The 17,900-nt window shown below is 50.6% G+C and overlaps 1 protein-coding gene across 1 annotated transcript in view; it reads left to right on the top strand.

The window, feature by feature from the left end:
- The first annotated feature begins 226 nt into the window (after positions 1-226).
- ANKDD1A (ankyrin repeat and death domain containing 1A) overlaps positions 227-17,900 on the top strand; it is a 43,633-nt gene continuing 25,959 nt past the window's right edge. Inside the window, exons 1-4 of the mRNA XM_003418414.3 lie at positions 227-260; positions 9,079-9,182; positions 11,115-11,249; positions 15,181-15,279. Coding sequence (XP_003418462.3) covers positions 227-260; positions 9,079-9,182; positions 11,115-11,249; positions 15,181-15,279 — 372 coding nt within the window. The remainder of the gene's footprint in view (positions 261-9,078; positions 9,183-11,114; positions 11,250-15,180; positions 15,280-17,900) is intronic.

The following is a 17,900-nucleotide window of genomic DNA, read 5'->3' as shown; positions in this document are numbered from 1 at the left end:
GGAGGAGGGACCTGGAGCCTGGTCCGGGGTAGGGAGGGGGCAGAAGCCGCCGCAGCCGCCGTCAGAGCTGGAGCGAAGGGCCGAGGAGGGGCGAGGGGTCTCGAGGAGCCCGCCCGCGGCCGCCTCCGACACCCCGACGCTCCCCGGGGCCTCCCCACGGTCCCCATCTCGGCAGACGCGCACCGAGCGCAGGGGCAGAGGCGCGCAGGGGCTGCGGTGCAGCGGGATGGCGGAGGAGCTGGCGTGGGAGACTGACGGCCGTGAGTCCGCGGCGCTGGGGGCCGGGAGCGGAAGCCGGTGCGGGCAGAGCGCGGGTGGCTGCGGCAGCCACAGCCTGTTGTGCGCGCCGGAGCCCACCCAGCCCTGGGGACGAGGCGTCTCTGCCACTGACTGCTCGGGCCCGGGCGAGGGTGGCCGAGTGGACCTCCACGTCCCCGCGGGGGCGACCAAGGGTGCGGTTGGCGCCGTTCGTATGGCTTCCTCCGTCTTGGGCTTCTTTTTGGCGCGGAGCGGAGCGCGCCGAGGACGCTGACCGCGCGTGGGGGGCTCGGGAAGCCGCCCGCCTGGCAAGCCAGAGAGAAGCTGTGGCTGAGACATTAGCTAGAACTATATTGGTGGTAATTGTTGTTGTTACGTTGCCATCAAGTCGATTCCAACTCATAGCGACCCTATACGACACAGTAGTACTGCCCCACGGGGTTTCCTAGGCTGTAATCTTTACAGGAACAGATCGCTAGGTCTGTTCTCCCGTAGAGCTGGTGGTGCGTTGGATCCCCCAACCTTTGGGTTAGCAGCCCGTTGGCAGCCAAGTGCTTAACCATTGCACCACCAGGGCTCCTTAGTAATGGTAATAATAATTAAAAAACAAACAAACAAACCTGTTGTTGCGGAGTCAATTCCAACCCGTAGTGACCCCATGTGACAGATAGAACTGCGCCATAGGGTTTCCTAGGCTGTAATCTTGCTGGCAGATTGCTAGGTCTTTCTCTCACGGAGCTGCTGAGTGGGTTCAAACCCCAACCTTTCCATTAACAGCTGAGCGGTTACCCACTGTGCCAACAGGGCTCCTTAGTAATGGTAAAAAAAAAAAAAACAAAAAAAACCCAATGGTAATAAAAAAACAAAACAAAACAAAAACCAAACCCGGTGATATCGAGTCGATTCCGACTCATAGCGACCCAATAGGACAGAGTAGGACTGCCTCATAGAGTTTCCAAGGAGCACCTGGCGGATTCGAACTGCTGACCCTTTGGTTAGCAGCCGTAGCACTTAACCACTATGTCACCAGGGTTTTCAAGTAATGGTAATAGTGATCCTTTACTGAGTGTGCACTTTGTGTACGGGGCCCTGGGCCAGGACAGGTACATTATTTAATCTTCACAGCAGCCCTATGGGTGGGACGCGTTGTTACCCCCATTTTGCAGATGAGAAAGCTGAGGCACAGGGTGGTTTAGTTGTCCAAGGTCACACAGCCATTAAGTGATAGAAATGTGAAGGCCCCAGCTCCCCCAGAATATCAGGGCTGGATGGAGATTGGAGATATCCAATGGGGAAACTGAGACTCAGAGGAGAGGAGCTGTGGTGTGCTGCAGGTGGGATGAGGGGACCTCAGGTTGACCTCAGAGCTTTGCTCAAGGACTATGCCCAGTGCCAGGCCCTCCAGGCCAGGCAGCATCATTTGATGAGAGCATCAGCTGGCCTGTAGGGGGTGGATGGGGAGAGGGGAGAAGATTGTGCCAGGTCTTTACTGCCAGTCCTCGGTCCTGCAGCTCTGGCTGAGCGCTGGCAACTGAACACACGGACTCACCCCTTAGTGTAGCTCACAGGATACTTTTGAGACCTACAGTCTGCAAAATGCTGACGCAAACTGTGTCTATTCAGCTGAGGGCTGGTGGTGGGGTGGGGGACTCAATCGAGGTGATAACTCTTTCAAAGGGGACTCGGTTCTGCCTGCAGCAGAGGATGTCCTGAGTGGGGCCCTTAAAGAATGTGCAGCAGTGGAGCATTGGGGTGTGTGGGAGGAAGCTCTGGAGACGACCCAGTGTGGGCAGAGGCTGAGGCCAGAGAGTGCAGTGTGTATCCCATGTGGCTGGAAAGCGGGGCACTGGGCGAAGGTGGAGGGAAGAGATGAGTTGGGATTTGATTTTATTTTCCTGAAAGCTTTTCTGGCCTGACTCTGGGAAGGATTTACTTGTTCCTCGTTCTGACTCGGTGCTTGCCAGCAGAGCCCAGGCCACTGCCCCAGGCTTCCTCTGAGACAGAGGGTACACAGCTGGATGGGACCTATGTTGTTCTTGTTGGTGTTGAGTCGGCTCTGACTCATGGCCACTTTTTGTATAACAGAAGGAAGCATTGCCTGGCCCTTCGCTACAGTCATGGTCCTTGGTATGTTTGAATCCACTGTTTTGGCTACTGTGACAGTCCATCTCACAGAAGGCTTCCCTCCTTGTCGCTCACCCTTTTTACCAAACACGATGTCCTTTTCTAGCGAATGGTCTTTCCTGATGGCATGTCCAAAGCAAGCAAGCTGAAGACCCCTTTCTTCACCATCCCCCATTTTACAGCTGAAGAAGCTGAGACTGCTCCCCTCACCCCCACAAGGGAGATGTGACTAGCCCAGGATCCTGCTGCTGGAAAGAGGCAGAGCAGGTACTAGAACCCAAGCCTGTCTAAGCTCGCACCTGAAGTGCCAACTCTTTACCTGAACGTGGATAGCAGAGATTTTCAGACAAGAGGTTAAGGAAAGAAAAGCTCAGGACACAGTGCTCACTGGAGATGCTTCGGATCTGGGCGGAGGCCTCTCAGAGCCTGTTTTGTACCTTGTGAAGGGCCCCCTCCTCTCCCACGGGGAAGGCAGACCCCTTTTGGGGTGGGGAGGGTGGAGCTATCAACCACACTGGGAAGGATGTTTCTGTGGAACTCTCCCATCCCTGAAGTATTGACATGAAGCTGCCTCCCCCACAGAGCTTCTTTCCTGTCATTTACCTGAGCTTGTGGTTTGGTTTCCCAAGGGTCTTTGTTGTTGTTGGGTGCTATCGAGTTGGTTCTGACTCATAGCAACCCAGTGTACAACAGGATGAAACACTGCCGGGTCCTATGCTAGCCTCACAATTGCTGTTATGCTTAGCCCATTGTTGCAGCCACTGCGTCAATCCATCTCTTTGAGGGTCTTACTCTTTTCTGCTGACTCTGTACTTTGCCAGGCATGATGTCCTTCTCCAGGGACTGGTCCCTCCTGATAATATGTCCAAAGTATGTGAGACAAAGTCTCACCATTCTCGCTTCTAATGAGCATTCTGGCTGTACTTCTTCCAAGACAAATTTGTTTATTCTTCTGGCAGTCCATGGTGTTTTCAGTAGTCGTCACCAACACTGTAATTCAAAGGTATCGAATTCAGAGGGGCAGCATCTTATAGTTCACAGGCCTCTGAGGAGATTTAAAGATTCATGTATCACAAATTCATTTGACAAAATATGTGCCAGGGACTGAACTGAAGCGGTACAGACAAAAATCCCTCCCCCCGAAAAAAAAAAATTTTTTTTTTTTATGAAGGCAGGGCTTATAACGGGGAAAGCATCAGTAAACCTGATAAATATGTAAATATTGCATGTGACAATGGTGATGGGTGCTGTGAGAAAAACAAGGCAGGGAAGGAGATAGGGAGACGCTCCCCTTGCTTGAGGCTTCACTGGCTCAGTGGACCCTGGATGAAGGAGACCCCATCACCTGTAGGTCTTTGGCTCCTAGAATTTATTCTCTGACTCTTTGCCTTGGAGGAATAATAGTGATGAGGATGATGATGGTGTGGGCACTGTGTGCCGGATACCATGCTAGGGGCTTTTCATATCTTATTTCTAATCCTTACAGTAACCCTGCAGGGCAGCTCACATCCCCGTTTTACAGATGAGGAAACTGAGGCCTGGGACAATTACGTAACCTAAATGCTCAGCCAGAGTTGAACCCAAGGCTGCAGGATTGCCCTGGGGAAGCAACTCTAAGGCCCGCAGGTTATGTCCATGAGGCCCCAGAAAGCCCTGAGACCTTCTCCCACATTGGGAAGGCCATATGGAATTTATCTGGAAAAATAAACTGCATGACAGGCCTGCCAGCCACCTCAACATGTCCTAACCTTCCCTGACAAGATGCTGGCCACCTGTGCCCAGATACACAGAGGGGCTGGGTCCAGGCATTCACATTGGACCAAGTTCACACAGGATATCAGCTTGGTAGCAATAAAACTGCAAGACTACCTGCCTGTAATGACTGTGCAAAGTGCCAGCAAATATTTGTCCCCTGGGGTAGTGTGCCTGAGCCCTTCTAGAGGGATGGGCACCCATTAGTGCTGGGGATTATTAGTGTTAGTCACAGAAGCAGAGTTTTGTAGATTCCTCTCTGTGCCCAGCTTTGGGCCTACTGTGAGCCGTAGGTGGGTCAGGAGGGGTCAGGCATGGCGAGGGTCCCTGAGGAGCTTGGGGTCTAGGCAAGGAGACCAGCATCCTCACAAGCCACCAGCAGTCAGATGATGATGACACGGGGGTCCAGTGGGATGAGCCCTACACCAGGTTACCAGCCTGGGTCCTCCTGGTCCACCCAACCTCCTGTAGTGCTGCATTGGAACCTTTGTCTCAACTCCATCAATGTCTGCTGTATGCATCTCATTTCTCAGTAACTGTCTAAAATTCTCTATCCTGCTGGGGTAAGTTCCTTCCCTATTGCCTCTTCCCATTCTCCTATGAGTCACCTTGTTTCTTGCATCTGTAAAACCCTTGCAGGGAAGCTGTGCCAACAGATCCGACAAGGCTTCTCAGATTGTTGCTTTGTTTTACAGTAGCAAGGTTTTACATGGGGTGCCTCTGTAGATGGGGCTCCTTTGATTACCATATCTGCTGTGACCTGTGTAAAAAGCATACTCATTGGATGAATATCCTGATCACCATAAAGCCAGTTAACCTGTGTGTAACTAGATCTGGTATCATCATTTGTGACTGTTCTATAGTAAGTTGTGGATCTTGCATTGACCCAAACATACTTTTCCATTTTGCAGCACCAAAGCTGAAGGCCAAACCTGTTGCTGTCAAGTCAATTCTGACTCATAGTGACCCTATAGGACAGAGTAGAACTTCCCCATAGGGTTTCCAAGGAGCGGCTGGTAGATTCGAACTGCTGACTTTTTGGTTAGCAGCTGAACTCTTAACCACTGCACCGCTGGGGCTCCAAACTAAAGACACTGCCCCTAAATTAGTCGCTCTCACGACTCATTTTGGTAATGGTTCCTCAGGAAGCTGACAACTGAATCAGTTCCTTTGCACTTTACACCCTGGCTGCAATAGTTTCTTGGTTTTGCCCATTCCCCTTCAGGACCACCTTCTTGGTTTTGCCCATTCCGCTTCCAGACTACCTTCTTGGTGACCAACGGTCATAGGAGTACTTCCTGTTATTTAGACAGAGTTTTTCCGTTCTGGGTCGGCCCTGAGGTTGGTCTAGAGGTTGTAGCTCCCACCGTACTGGATCTGGCCTTGGTTCAGTGCTAAAATCCACCCCTGCATTCTTTTTCCCTGCCATTGCAGCTATTATTGATAACAGAAACCAAAGAATTGTCTGTGTAGCCCTTTCCTTATTACTGTGTATTTCCATATGCACCCAACTAGCCAGTTCCTCAGTAGTTAGATCCACCTCTCATACGTCCCCTGAATAACTTTTGCCTTGGGTAACTGATTGCAGCATAACAGCTGCTTCAATCCATGGGTGTTTTTTATCCCATCTGGAAACCAAAGGTTTCTCATTTTCCTGTTTATCCCCTTTTTCCAAAACCACATATTCCAGTGAGTCTGGGCCATTGCAGTGAAACCTATCATTCTGACACCAACTAACTGAGTAATTTCTTTTATGAAGATCAGCCTAAAGCTGGTTCCTATGAAGTGGAGGTTAAAGATGTCTCAAATGGCTAACTTTTCCTAACTATTATCCCATTCCATCATCTCTAACATCAACTACTCCTCCTCCCCTCAGTATTCTCCCTCCCGTCTTTGGGTTCCATAATTTGCTATAGCTTCTCACAGACCTCATTAATTGTATCAAGGCCCACTCAGGGGCTGAAGAATCCAAACTGGCAAAGTCAGACCACAGGTTTCTGGCTCACAAGGCTGCGGAAGCTGGCGAATCAGGTCAGACAATGGGCTGTTGGCCTATGGGGCTGCAGAAGCTGGTGAATCCCAGAGTTGGCAGGTCAGATGGTAGGCTGCTGGCTCAAGTCCCAAGAACCAGAGGTCAGACAATGACCAGCTGGATGCAGAATCCAGATGCAGAGAGAGAGAGAGAGAGCCCTGCCAGATCACTCACATATATACATTAGATGCAGGCCACTACCCAGGGAAGGGCATGACTTGAGTAAGGGTGGGACTTGAGTCATGCCCTCCTGCAAGGCTGTGACTCAAGATACACCGCACACTAATCCTGCCCTATTAACATATAGAGTTTAGGATTTACAACACATAATACGGAGGGTAATTAGGATAATTACATCAGATCACAAAATGGAGGACAGCCACATAATACTGGAAATCAGGGACTAGCCAAGCTGACACACAACACCAACCATCACACCTCATTAGGGTTCCATACACTTTATTTGCATGGTCCTACCCAATCATTGTGTGGGAGTCACAAAGACTATGGCTAGAAGGACCATATTAAGTAATTTACTACACCACAGCCACTAACCCACTGTGACTGCTTTAGTTTCCTGTGGCTTTGAGGCAGGCAGCCTCAGAGCCCAAAACTTCTAAGGGACACCTGGTCTGGCTTATCCCCCTACACTGAACAGAATAGGCTGCACATTCTTCTGAAACTGTCCTTGACAAGATAACCCCAGAATGGGCCATAGGTGGCCTCAATCCGCCTCTAGGTAGAGACTTAACATGCTGATAAAGGAAAATCAGCCTCTTCCTCTATCCCGGAGAACTGAACCCTTGTCTAAAGAAAATGCCTAGTCATTCCCAAGCTCTGAGCGCCTACGTGAAGGTCAATCCTAAATATTCATGATGAATTTCCATTTCCTTGTCTGCTGTCTATAAAAGCCCACCTGCCCAAGCTGCCTGCGAGCAGTCTTGAAGGCAGCAGCCCGGACTGCTCCTTTCCTTGCACAACGTAATAAAGGTGTCTTTCTGATGTCCCACCTCGGCCTCTTGTTTATCAGCTGTAACAAGTCACGCCAAGCAGAGCCTGGGGTTTCCACCCTGCAACAACTGTCATAACAACGTACCACAAACTGGGTAGCTTAAAACAACAGAAATTTATCCTTTCACCGTTCTTGAGACCAGAAGTCCTAAATCTGGGCCACACTCCCACCAGTGTCTCTGAGGAAAAATTCTTCCTTGCCTCATCCAGCTCCTGGTGGCTCAGGCATTCCTTGGCTTATGGCAGCATAACTCCAACCTCTGCCTCCAACTGCACATGGCCTTCTTCTCTGTGTGTCCTCTCCTCTTTTTATAAGGACACCAACTGTTATGGATTGAATTTTGTCCCCCCAAAATGTGTGTTAACTTGGCTAGGCCATAATTCGCAGGATTGTGTGGTTGTTCTCCATTAGTGATCTGATGCAATTATTCTACGTATTGTAAATCCTAACCTCTATGATGTTAGTGAGGCAGGATTAGAGGCAGTTATGTTAATGAGTAGGACATGATCTACAGGATTAGGTTGTATCTTGAGTTAATCTCTTTTGAGATATAAAAGACAGAAGTGAGCAGAGAGAAGAGGGACCTTATTACCACCAAGAATGAATAGCCAGGAGTGGAGCACGTCCTTTGGACCTGGGGTCCCTGCACTGAGAAGCTTCTAGACCAGGGGAAGATTGATGACAATGAACTTCCCCCAGAGCCGACAGAGAGAGAAAGCCTTGCCCTGGAGCTGGTGCCCTGGATTCAAACTTCTAGCCTCCTAAACTGTGAGAGAATGAATTTCTGTTTGTTAAAGCCATGCACTTGTGGTATTTCTGTTATAGCAGCACTAGGTACCTGAGACATCAGCCATTGGATTTAGGCCCACCCCAATCTAGTATGACTTCATCTTAATTACATCTGCAAAGACCGTATTTCCAAACAAGATCACATTTACCGGTCTGGGTAGACATAAATTTTTAACGGATATTATTCTGCCAACTGCTGTGACCTACTTGCCTGCAACAGGGGCCTGGCAGGGGAAGCTCTGGGGTTTCTTCTCTCTGAGACTATGAGATAGAGGTACAGTGATGAGGGGTGCAGAGAGGGACCATGGAGAAGGCAAATCAGGGTGGGCCCCATGGGGGAGGCAAGAGCTGGTAAGGATTTGGGGTTGTGGTGAGACAATGAGGTGGAGCAATGGTGTGCACAAAGGCATAGAAATGGAGTGAACATGCCTTCTCTGCCCTTGCCTGGGGCTGACACACGATAGGTGGCTGAGGAAATCCTGGTGCCCTTCTACACTGGGCAGAGCTCTGGAAAAGGTGGTTATTGACCCCAAACCAAGAAAACCAAACCAGTTGCCATTGAGTCAATTCTGACTCATGGTGACCCCATATGTTGCAGAGTAGAACTACACTTCATAGGGTTTTCAAGGCTGTGACCTTTAGGAAACAGATTACGTGACCTTTCTTCTGAGGTACCTCTGGGTGGGTTTGAAACCACCAACCTTTCAGTTGGTATTCAAGTGCTTAACTGTTTGCACTACCCAGGGACTCATTGTCGAATTTCAAGGGAATGAATTCCATTCTCTTCCCAGAGGACAACTCTTGGGGAGATGACATGAGAACACTGTATGTGGGCTTTTTGAGGGGGCAAGGGGCACATGTCTGGGCTGCTACCCTCCCAGCTCAGAGTTTGGTCGTGCAGGGAGTTAGTGTGGAAAAGTAGCCTGTCTGGGGTGGTCCCTGACCTTGAGCAGGAGGAGAACCACCCCCAAACCCCATTCCCAGCTGGAAGACCCTCCCCAGAAATGTTCAAGGGCAGGGAGAGCTGTCCATCTCTCCTCTCTGCAGCCCCCGCCTTAGGCAGTGTAGGGGACACCCCCTTCCCGCCCCTCACCCCTTTTTCTTCCCACAGTGCTTCCTCTGGAGAGGCAGCTCCACGAGGCTGCCCGCCGCAACAATGTCGGGAGGATGAAGGAGCTGATCCGGAGGAGAGTTAACGTCAGGGCCAGAAACCATGTGCGTAATGGGCTCCTATAAATCGGGGGCACTATCCAGCCCCCAGATAGTGCCCTGGTGACACCACCATGCAGGCAGGAAAGCTCACTGAGCCAGAGGCAGGCATATTTGCATTGTCTTGAGGTGCCTCTGTATGGGTGTGAGACCACCAACCTAGCTTAGAGCAGTCAAAGACCTCACCCAAGGTCGGCGTCATGATTCCAAGCCAACCCTCTTCCCCCCCCCAAAAAAGAAAATCATTGCCATTGAGTCAATTCCAACTCATGGTGACCCCATGCCTTACAGAGTAGAATTGAGCTCCATAGAGTTTTCTTGTCTGTAATCTCTCCGGAAGCAATTTGCCAGCCCTTTCTTCCATGGTGCCTCTGAGTGGGTAGGAACTGCCAACCTTTAGGTTAGCAGATGAACTGAACACAAACCATTGGGGTCACCTAGGATGCACCGATTCCAAACCAGGCTCTTAATTCCTGAAAGGCACTCTTAAGGAGCAAAGGTCAGAGCCAGGAGGGCAGGCGGTGAAAGGTCAGGAGCCAGAGGCAGGCAGTTAGGCAGCCCTGAGGAGGGAAGGAACAGCTGGTCAACAGAGAGCACATGACTTGCCTGAGACCTCACAGCAAATCAGTGCTTCCTTTCATTATCCTTGGAAACCCTGGTGGCATAGTGGTTAAGTGCTATAGCTGCTAACCTGAAGGTCGGCAGTTTGAATCTGCCAGGTGCTCCTTGGAAACTCGATGGGGCAGTTCTACTCTGTCCCATAGGGTCACTGTAAGTCAGAATTGACTTGATGGCAATGGATTTGGGGTTTTTTTTGGATTCACAAGCTGAAAGCCACAGAGGGAAGTGGACTCATGGGTCTGAGGCTGGCTTCCCCTGAGGTCTTGTCAGATGTCCTGAGTGCCAGAGACCAAGATGGTGGTCTGAAAAGGAGGTGGATGGAAGTCAGGCCCCTTCAGCCCTGCTCTGAGGGAGGGAGGGGGCAGAACCCAGGCACTCAGGCGCCCCATGGGGATTTGGAGAATAATGCTAGTCTGTTGAGCTCCTAGGATTATAAACCAATCCTAGGTGGCTGGTTTGTTTTCTAGAGGTGGGAGGAGGGATGCAGGGGATCAGACATCAGGAAGCAGACCCAGGCCGAGGGGCTGGACGGGGAGGAAACCTGAAGAGGTTCTCTCCTTGTAGGAAGCACAGGCATCTCACCACTGGCCCTCACCTGTGCCCCTCCACAATGGCCATCGCCATAGCCCCTCAGCACAGCCCCTCACCATGGCCCCTCACCACAGCCCCTCACCATGGTTCCTCATCACTGCCCCTCACCACATCCCCTCACCATGGTCCCTCAACACTACCCCTCACCACAGCCCCTCACCACGGCCCCTCAATACTACCCCTCACCACAGCCCGTTACCAGAGCCCCTCACCACGGCCCCTCAACGCTGCCCTTCACCATGGACCTTCAACACTACCCCTCACCTGCCCAGGAATAATCACTTGAGAATGGAGCGAGAGGCAGCCCTGGATTAGCAAGTTGAGCAGTGGCCCTTGAGAGGCATTCATTTCTAGCCCATCTCCTCATTGCAGGACCATTTGTGCCCGGCAGCTGGGTGTCTGGGCACAGAGGAACCGAGGCATATTTGGTCCCAGAGGCACTTTCAACAGAATGGAGGGGGCAGTTTCCACAACCCAGAGTGGTCACGGCCAGGGCAAGGGTGTGTGAAAGGGAGAAGGGTCAACCCTGGTGTAGGGGCAGGGAGCCCCACAGGGCCTCCTTCAGGATGAGACACCAAGCTGGCCTTGACGACAGAGTGAGACCTTGACGGAGGGAAGGGCGTTCCAAGCCAGCAGACCAGCTATCCCAGCAGGGGAGTAGGGGAGGATGTGAGAGGCAGGCTAGGCAGCTGGCACACCTGACAGGTGTCCTCTATCACCTGGCAGGTGGGCAGGGTGGCCCTGCACTGGGCTGCCGGCGCAGGGCACGAGCAGGCTGTGCGGCTGCTCCTGGAGCACAAGGCTGCTCTGGACGATGAGGATGCGGTACGGGCCCTAAGAGGCTTGCCTGTTTGGGTGTGTGTCTGTCTGTCTCAGGGTAGGGGAGGGGCATCTGCGCTACCCCTGGGTCTCTGAGCCAGCTGTCTGTCTTTGCTGAGGGTCCTGTTGATAAGCTGACACACAGTGCAGGTGGGCGGGGCGTCAGAGTCCTCCGGGCCGGTGACACTGCACTAACCCTGTTTTCCCCTGAATTTATTGCTGAGTAAAGATCTATTTCCAAGGGCTTTTCCGCTCTCGGAGTCCCTGAAAAGTCCCTCGTGATACCATGTGAACAAGCTGTAGGAACGATAATTAGGTAGATTGAAAGTCACCAGGAGAAAGTCTGTCATGATATACCACAGGGCTCTGCCCTGGTTAACCCTTTAGTCAGCGACTTAAAGATGAACAGTCTTGCTTAACAAATTGGCTGGCAGCACATTGTTGGGAGAGATCGCTAAAGAATACACTATAAAGTCCACAGTGAGGGACAGCCCTGGGTGAGACACATTCTGACAGTGGCATTTGGCAGGGATTCATTTAAGGGTCTAAATTTAGCTTTTAAAAAATGATAGACTTCCTACAGAGATATAGCTGCCCATAGAAACGCTTTTTTTGTCCAGGCTTCTCTCTGCTCTCAGACCCCACCACAAGGGGGATTATAACCCAGGGTTGGGGGTGGGGCAACAACACCCACCCTTGCAACCCTCCCCAAGTCCTCCCAAAACCTGCTTAGGGCTCATTTCAAGGTGGCTCGGGAAGGAGGGTGTCTGGGATCCTTACTATGAGTTTTCCAGCGAAACACTGCAGGCTTTTGCCTCTACCTTTTGCCCACAAAGACCCCCATTATCACCACTCTGCTCTGTTTCTTCCTTCAGGGGCTGAGTGAGAGAAGAAGACATGAGGGAGAACATTAAGAAGGAGTCTTTTTTATAAATCTTGTCTGATTCCTTTGCGTCTTAGTCATCTAGGGCTGCTATAACAGAAATACCACAAGTGAATTAACAGACATTTATTCTCTCACAGTCTAGTAGGCTACAAGTCTGTATTCAGGGTGCCAGCTGCAAGGGAAGGCTTTCTCTCTCTGTCGGCTCTGGTGGAAGGTTCTTATCATCAGTCGTCCTTTGGTCTAGGAACCCCAGGTCCAAAGGACACACTCTGTTCCAGTACTGTTTTCTTGGTGGTATGAGGTTCCCCTGTCTCTCTGCTTGCTTCTCTCTTTTATATCTCAAAAGAGATTGGCTTATAAGACACAACCTAATCTTATAGATCTCATCAATGTAACTGTTGCTAACTCATCTCATCAGAAAACCTGGTGGTATAGTGGTTAAGAGCTACGGCTGCTGACCAAAACGTCGCCAGTTTGAATCCACCAGGCGCTCCTTGGAAACCCTACGGGGCAGTTCTACTCTGCCCTATAGGGTCGCTATGAGTTGGAATCGATTCGACAGCAAAGGATAGGTAGGTAATCCATCTCATTAACATCATAGTGATAGGATTTACAACACTTAGGAAAATCACATCAGATAACAAAATGGTGGACAATACTGGGAATCGTGGCCTAGCCAAACTGATATACATGTTCTTGGGGACACAATTCAATCCATAATAGTTTGCTAACAGCAACAAATGCATTTTGAAAAATAAGAAAGTTAGTGGGCATGCTTGCTTTAGTAACAGGAAGGAGGGGGAGACAGGAGAGAAGAGGAGTCCTGTTGTTGGGGGCAGGTCTCCAGTGATATGCCACAGGGCTCTGTCCTGGACAGTTCCTGGGACTAATGCAGGGGGATAAAAGCTGGTTTAGGGCTGTGAAGTGTGTCCGGTTCCCACTGGCAGGAGGCTCTGGCTCCCATGACTCTCATTTCCCAGCCCTAAGCCTTGACACCTTTCATTCCCAAGCTCCTGTGGGCATCTCCCTGTGGACTCGGCCCTGTCCTTATTCAGTCCCTTCTTCAGCCAGCCAGCCAGCCCACAGTCACTGATACTCTCCCAGGTGCTGAGCTCTGAGCCAGTGCTAGTTTTCTGGCCTCTTCAGCTCTAGTTGAGACCAGCTCCAGTCCCCATTTGAGGTTCTATGGCAGATCCTGCAGCCTCCTCAAGATTTTAGAAGGAAGCCCTTAAATTCTTGTGGTCACTGCTTGCTGACTCTTCTAGCTTCTGCTTACTCTTGCCATTCTCTTGATATTTTGCAAATAGTCCTTTGTCACTACCCTGGTGTCATCCCAAACATGGATCCTTCTCCCCAATTTCCACAAAGACCCCGTCTACCTAAGGTCTTTGATGTCAGATGACCTTTTCAAAATAAGAGAAAGAGGGGACTTATTTCACACACGAAAATAGTGGAAACTCATGCAATCCTGTCTTTGACAATCTTGTTCTTTAAAGTGCCGTGGCCCTTTCCTTGTCTTGGACCTCAGCCTGGGTTCCACCTCCTCTTTTCAATGTTTGCATCTTTCTCTTAACTCCCCCACGCCCACCTCTAAATTCTGGCAAATTCTTTCTAAGGCAGAGCAGTGAAACTCTCTCTTTGGATGCTCAGGTGTCTGCTGATTAGCCAGTTCCCACTGGGATTCACTTTTCATCTTGACCACTTGTCAAGGCTTTCACCTGAACAAAGACAGTTGTTCCCTCTCTAAGAAAAATTCTGGTGCCAGCCAGTAAGACCACTTTTTTCCTGGTGACCCTCACAAAGACTCCTTGTGGAGCCAGTGGGGAGGTAGCTGTGATATGGGGTCCTCCATGCTGGGCACTGAGGGTGGGCCACCTTCCCCATCAGAGGTCCAGACTGTGAGACTGGGGCTGATTCTGAAGAACTAGGAGCTGGCCAGCTTTGTCCTCTGGTTGCTGCCCCAGGTGGTTTGGAGTGACTGAGGGCAGGGACAGGTTAGGGGGACCCTGACTCCAGAGCTCCCCTTGAGGCAGGCTCTGTGTTTCCACTCCCAGCTGGGCTTTGGAGCTCTTGCTCACCACAGGCCTGCTCCTCACACCTGTGGGGAGAGGCTTTGACCCATCAGAATGAGGCCATACCACAGGCCTCTGGCCTCGCCAGGAAATGTGATCCTGTTTCTGTGGGAAAATACATTCTGGTTTAAGAACGCACAACCTACAAACACGCATTGGGGTGGCCATCATACCCTGAGGATGGACAGCACAGCCTCTAGGGCAAAGATGGTGATGGTCCCAGACCCTGCCTGATACCGTCACACCCAAGGAGAGACAGTGAAAACCAACTCAAGGAGGAGGGCTGGCTGCTGCTGCATCCTGGGAGGTGAGTTTGGAGGCCTGAGGATGAGTTTCACAGAGAAGGGAAGGCTCAATGGCTGAGGTCATCGGGGGCTCCATGACCATGAGCTTCACACATGACCAGAAAAAGCATGCACAAACAGGTGCTGGGCTGAAGGGACTGGATGTGTTTTCCATTGCTTCAAAGGCTGGTGGGGTGGAAATTACCGGGATACAGATTTCAGTGCAACATCAGGAAGAACTTCCTAACAGTGAGCAGTGTTTTACAGCACAGGGGACATCTGCTTTGGTGGTGAGATTCCACTCTGAACACATTTGGGTTCAGGCTTCATGCCTTGAGGATATTCTGTGGGAGATTAAAACAGTCGATTCTCAAACGCTAGCCCAGGATGAGGCATCATCAACCCTTTCATGAAGTTATATTGGAAAGAATATATTCTGAGATTAGTTTCTTCCAAGTTTTTGGTATTAAATGGCCTTTCTTTGTATGATGATGAGAGTAGGTGGCAGCTCTTTTAAGACCTTTATTTAGGAAAAAATAAGTTGGCAATGGCGTATCAGGCTTTATTTAAAAAAAAAAAAAAAAGTCTTGCTGTTTGTATTCTAAAGCTTGGAGCTTTCTGGATTAGGTGGCCCCTATGGCCCCTCACAGCTTGATGATTTTGCAATGTGGACAGCAGGACCCAGGTGACACAGCCATGCCTCCTCACCTCCCCCATGTCCTCTCTCCTAGTTTGGGATGAACGCACTTCTTCTGTCTGCCTGGTTTGGCCACTTACGGACCCTCCAGATCCTGGTCAACTCAGGGGCCAAGATCCACTGTGAGAACAAGGTGAGGTCCCAGTTGTTAGCCTTTCACCCCCGCCTGCCTCTCTCCGGATTTGTGCTCATGCTCTTTCCTCCTGCTTTCATCTGCTCCCAGTTGTCCCCATTTGCCCCCACCTACTGCTGCCACCCACCTTGCCTCCTTCTGCCCCTGCTTGTCCCCTCTTCCCTCCCACCTGCCTCTGCCCCCGTTGCTCTAGCCCTTTCAGATCCTTACTGAGCCCCCAGCTGAGCTCAGCCCTGGAAGCTGGGTCCCCTAACTGCTTCCGCAGGAGCTGGGGAGGGCTCCTCCATCAGCATGAAAAGCCTGGGACCCTCTGTCTTCTGATCTCCCACCCTCCTCACCCTTTACTACTCAGTGATCTTGGGACAGTCTCGAGACATCTGGCCAGCCTCCTTATTTACAAAAGAGGAATCAAAGTAACCTCCTTGGAGGGTGGAGGTTGTTTTTGTTGTCGAGTCATTTTCAACTTATAGCAACCCCATGCGACAAAGTAGAACTGCTCTGTAATCTTTAGGGAAGCAGATCGCTAGGTTGTCCTTCCGTGGGACCGCTGGGTGGGTTCAAATTGTTCACACTTTTGGTTAGCAGCCAAGTACTAACCATTTAGCTACCAGGGCTCCTTTGGACAGTGGTTAGGAAGATAAAATGAGAGGGCTGTCCTGCTGGCCCCACTTCCCTGTGGTTGGTGTGGTGGGTTGAGAGGAACACAGGCATCATTTACTCAACTGTGGGACCGTGGGGGAGCTATTGACTGCTCTGAGCTTAGTCTTCACGTCTGATGATGGGGGCGCTGGTACCCACCCCTGAACTGTGGGAGAAGCCAGTGTAGCTCGGTGTCATGCCTGACACATGGGGGACCTAGCAGTCCCTTCCCTGGTGTGGGCTGTGGCTGGGGGGACCCTGTTGAGGGCTTCTGTGCTCCACGAGGCAAAATCCTGGAATCCTTCCACTGGTGCCTCAACGTATGGGGACTCAGTGGCTCTTATGAAGATGCAAACACTTCAGGGCCATAGTACCCTCAGCCAGAGCTTCTCAACCTGGGTCCTTGGAGAGAATTCACCGGATCCATAAATTCGATGGGGAAAAAATTACATATTTATTTTCATTATCTTTTACTTAGAAATTTAGCATTTCTTTCAATGATGGGTGTAGGCAACGAATCATATAGTATTAGTGTTACCTGTGACTTTGCCACCTATGGAAAATGTGGCCATTCCCATTTTCATATCACATTATAGTTTTTTCAAAATGCAATTTATGTTCTTTACTACTTTGAATTTACAGTAGCTATTAGAGCCTTTTTTTAGAGCCACCCCCAGATTTTGTTTAATAGATTAATAAAAAAGCACATATATTACTGGCTTTAGTTTACCATGTTGTTGTTAAAACCAAAAAAACCCCAAACCCAGTGCCGTTGAGTCGATTCTGACTCATAGCGATCCTATAGGACAGAGCGGAACTGCCCCATAGAGTTTCCAAGGAGCACTTGGTGGATTTGAACTGCTGACCCTTTGGTTAGCGCTGTAGCACTTAACCACTATGCCACCAGGGTTTCCATGTTGTTAGTTGCCGTCAAATCGATTCGGAACCGTGGTGACCCCTGTGTGCAGAGTAGAACTGCCCCACAGGGTTTTCAAAGCTGTGACCTTTTGGAAGCAGATCACCAAGCCTATCTTCTGAGGTCCCTCTGGGCACCATTTATGCCACTCTGGAACTCGTCAGGTATTAGTGATACTTAACCTTCAGAGTTTGAGCGTTACTTACTGCCCTCCTCTGTATCCCTCCTTTAGACATGTTCATCAGGGCTTGTCTTTTTCCCTCAAATGGGATATTGCAATTGGGTGGTGGGCAGTTACTGGGGGGACAAAAGGCTGTTTAGATCACTGGGGGTCTACTTAGATGAAATTTCAGAGTCACGCAAAAGGAGCTTAAGATAGAGCTCTAAGACCTTTCCAGCTACTAAGAACTTTCAAGTGTGAATTTGCCAGTAGTTTCCACAAGTGTTTGTTGAGTGCCTACTGTGTGCCCTGCCTGTGCTGTGAAGCATGGGGCCTGCTGTGTAGGTTATAGACAGAATTGCGTCTGGGGCCAGAGACCTCCTTCCTGTCTACCCTCCTCCCCAGGCCACTTCCTTCCAGTCCCTGCAGAGCGTGTCTGCTGTCAGTCCTCCTGATGCTGGAGGGTCAGGAGGTCACCTCCTGTGACACACATGGGGCCCTCTGTCACCTGCTTCTTCACTTGCAGCTGTAGGAAGGCAGGTGCCTACAGCCTTCAGAGCAGTGTTCTGTGGGCATGTTCTGGGACACCTTAGTGCTACACCACCTCACCTGAATCTTTTTTCAGTTTATAAAATACTTTCATGTAGGTGATGCCATCCGTTCCTTTCACCTGCTCCTGAGGTAGTCAGAAATTAGCATCCCAGTCTGACCTATGAGAAAATGGAGGCTCGGAAAGGTAGATGTGTCTTGCCAAGAACACAGAACTGATACGTGCTGGAGCTGGGGTTTGAACTCTGGTGTCCTGATCCCCAGCAACCCCTGTGAGACTGAGTAGGCCCCGTGGTTATCCCAGAGGCCCATCTACCATTCACCATGTTGTTTCCAAGGGGAAGCTGCATCCTGGGT

Source organism: Loxodonta africana, chromosome 13 (assembly GCF_030014295.1).
Source record: "Loxodonta africana isolate mLoxAfr1 chromosome 13, mLoxAfr1.hap2, whole genome shotgun sequence".
Classification (NCBI taxonomy): Eukaryota; Metazoa; Chordata; class Mammalia; order Proboscidea; family Elephantidae; genus Loxodonta; species Loxodonta africana.
Note: the sequence above shows the minus strand (reverse complement) of the source record. Positions and strands in the feature narration are given on the sequence as shown.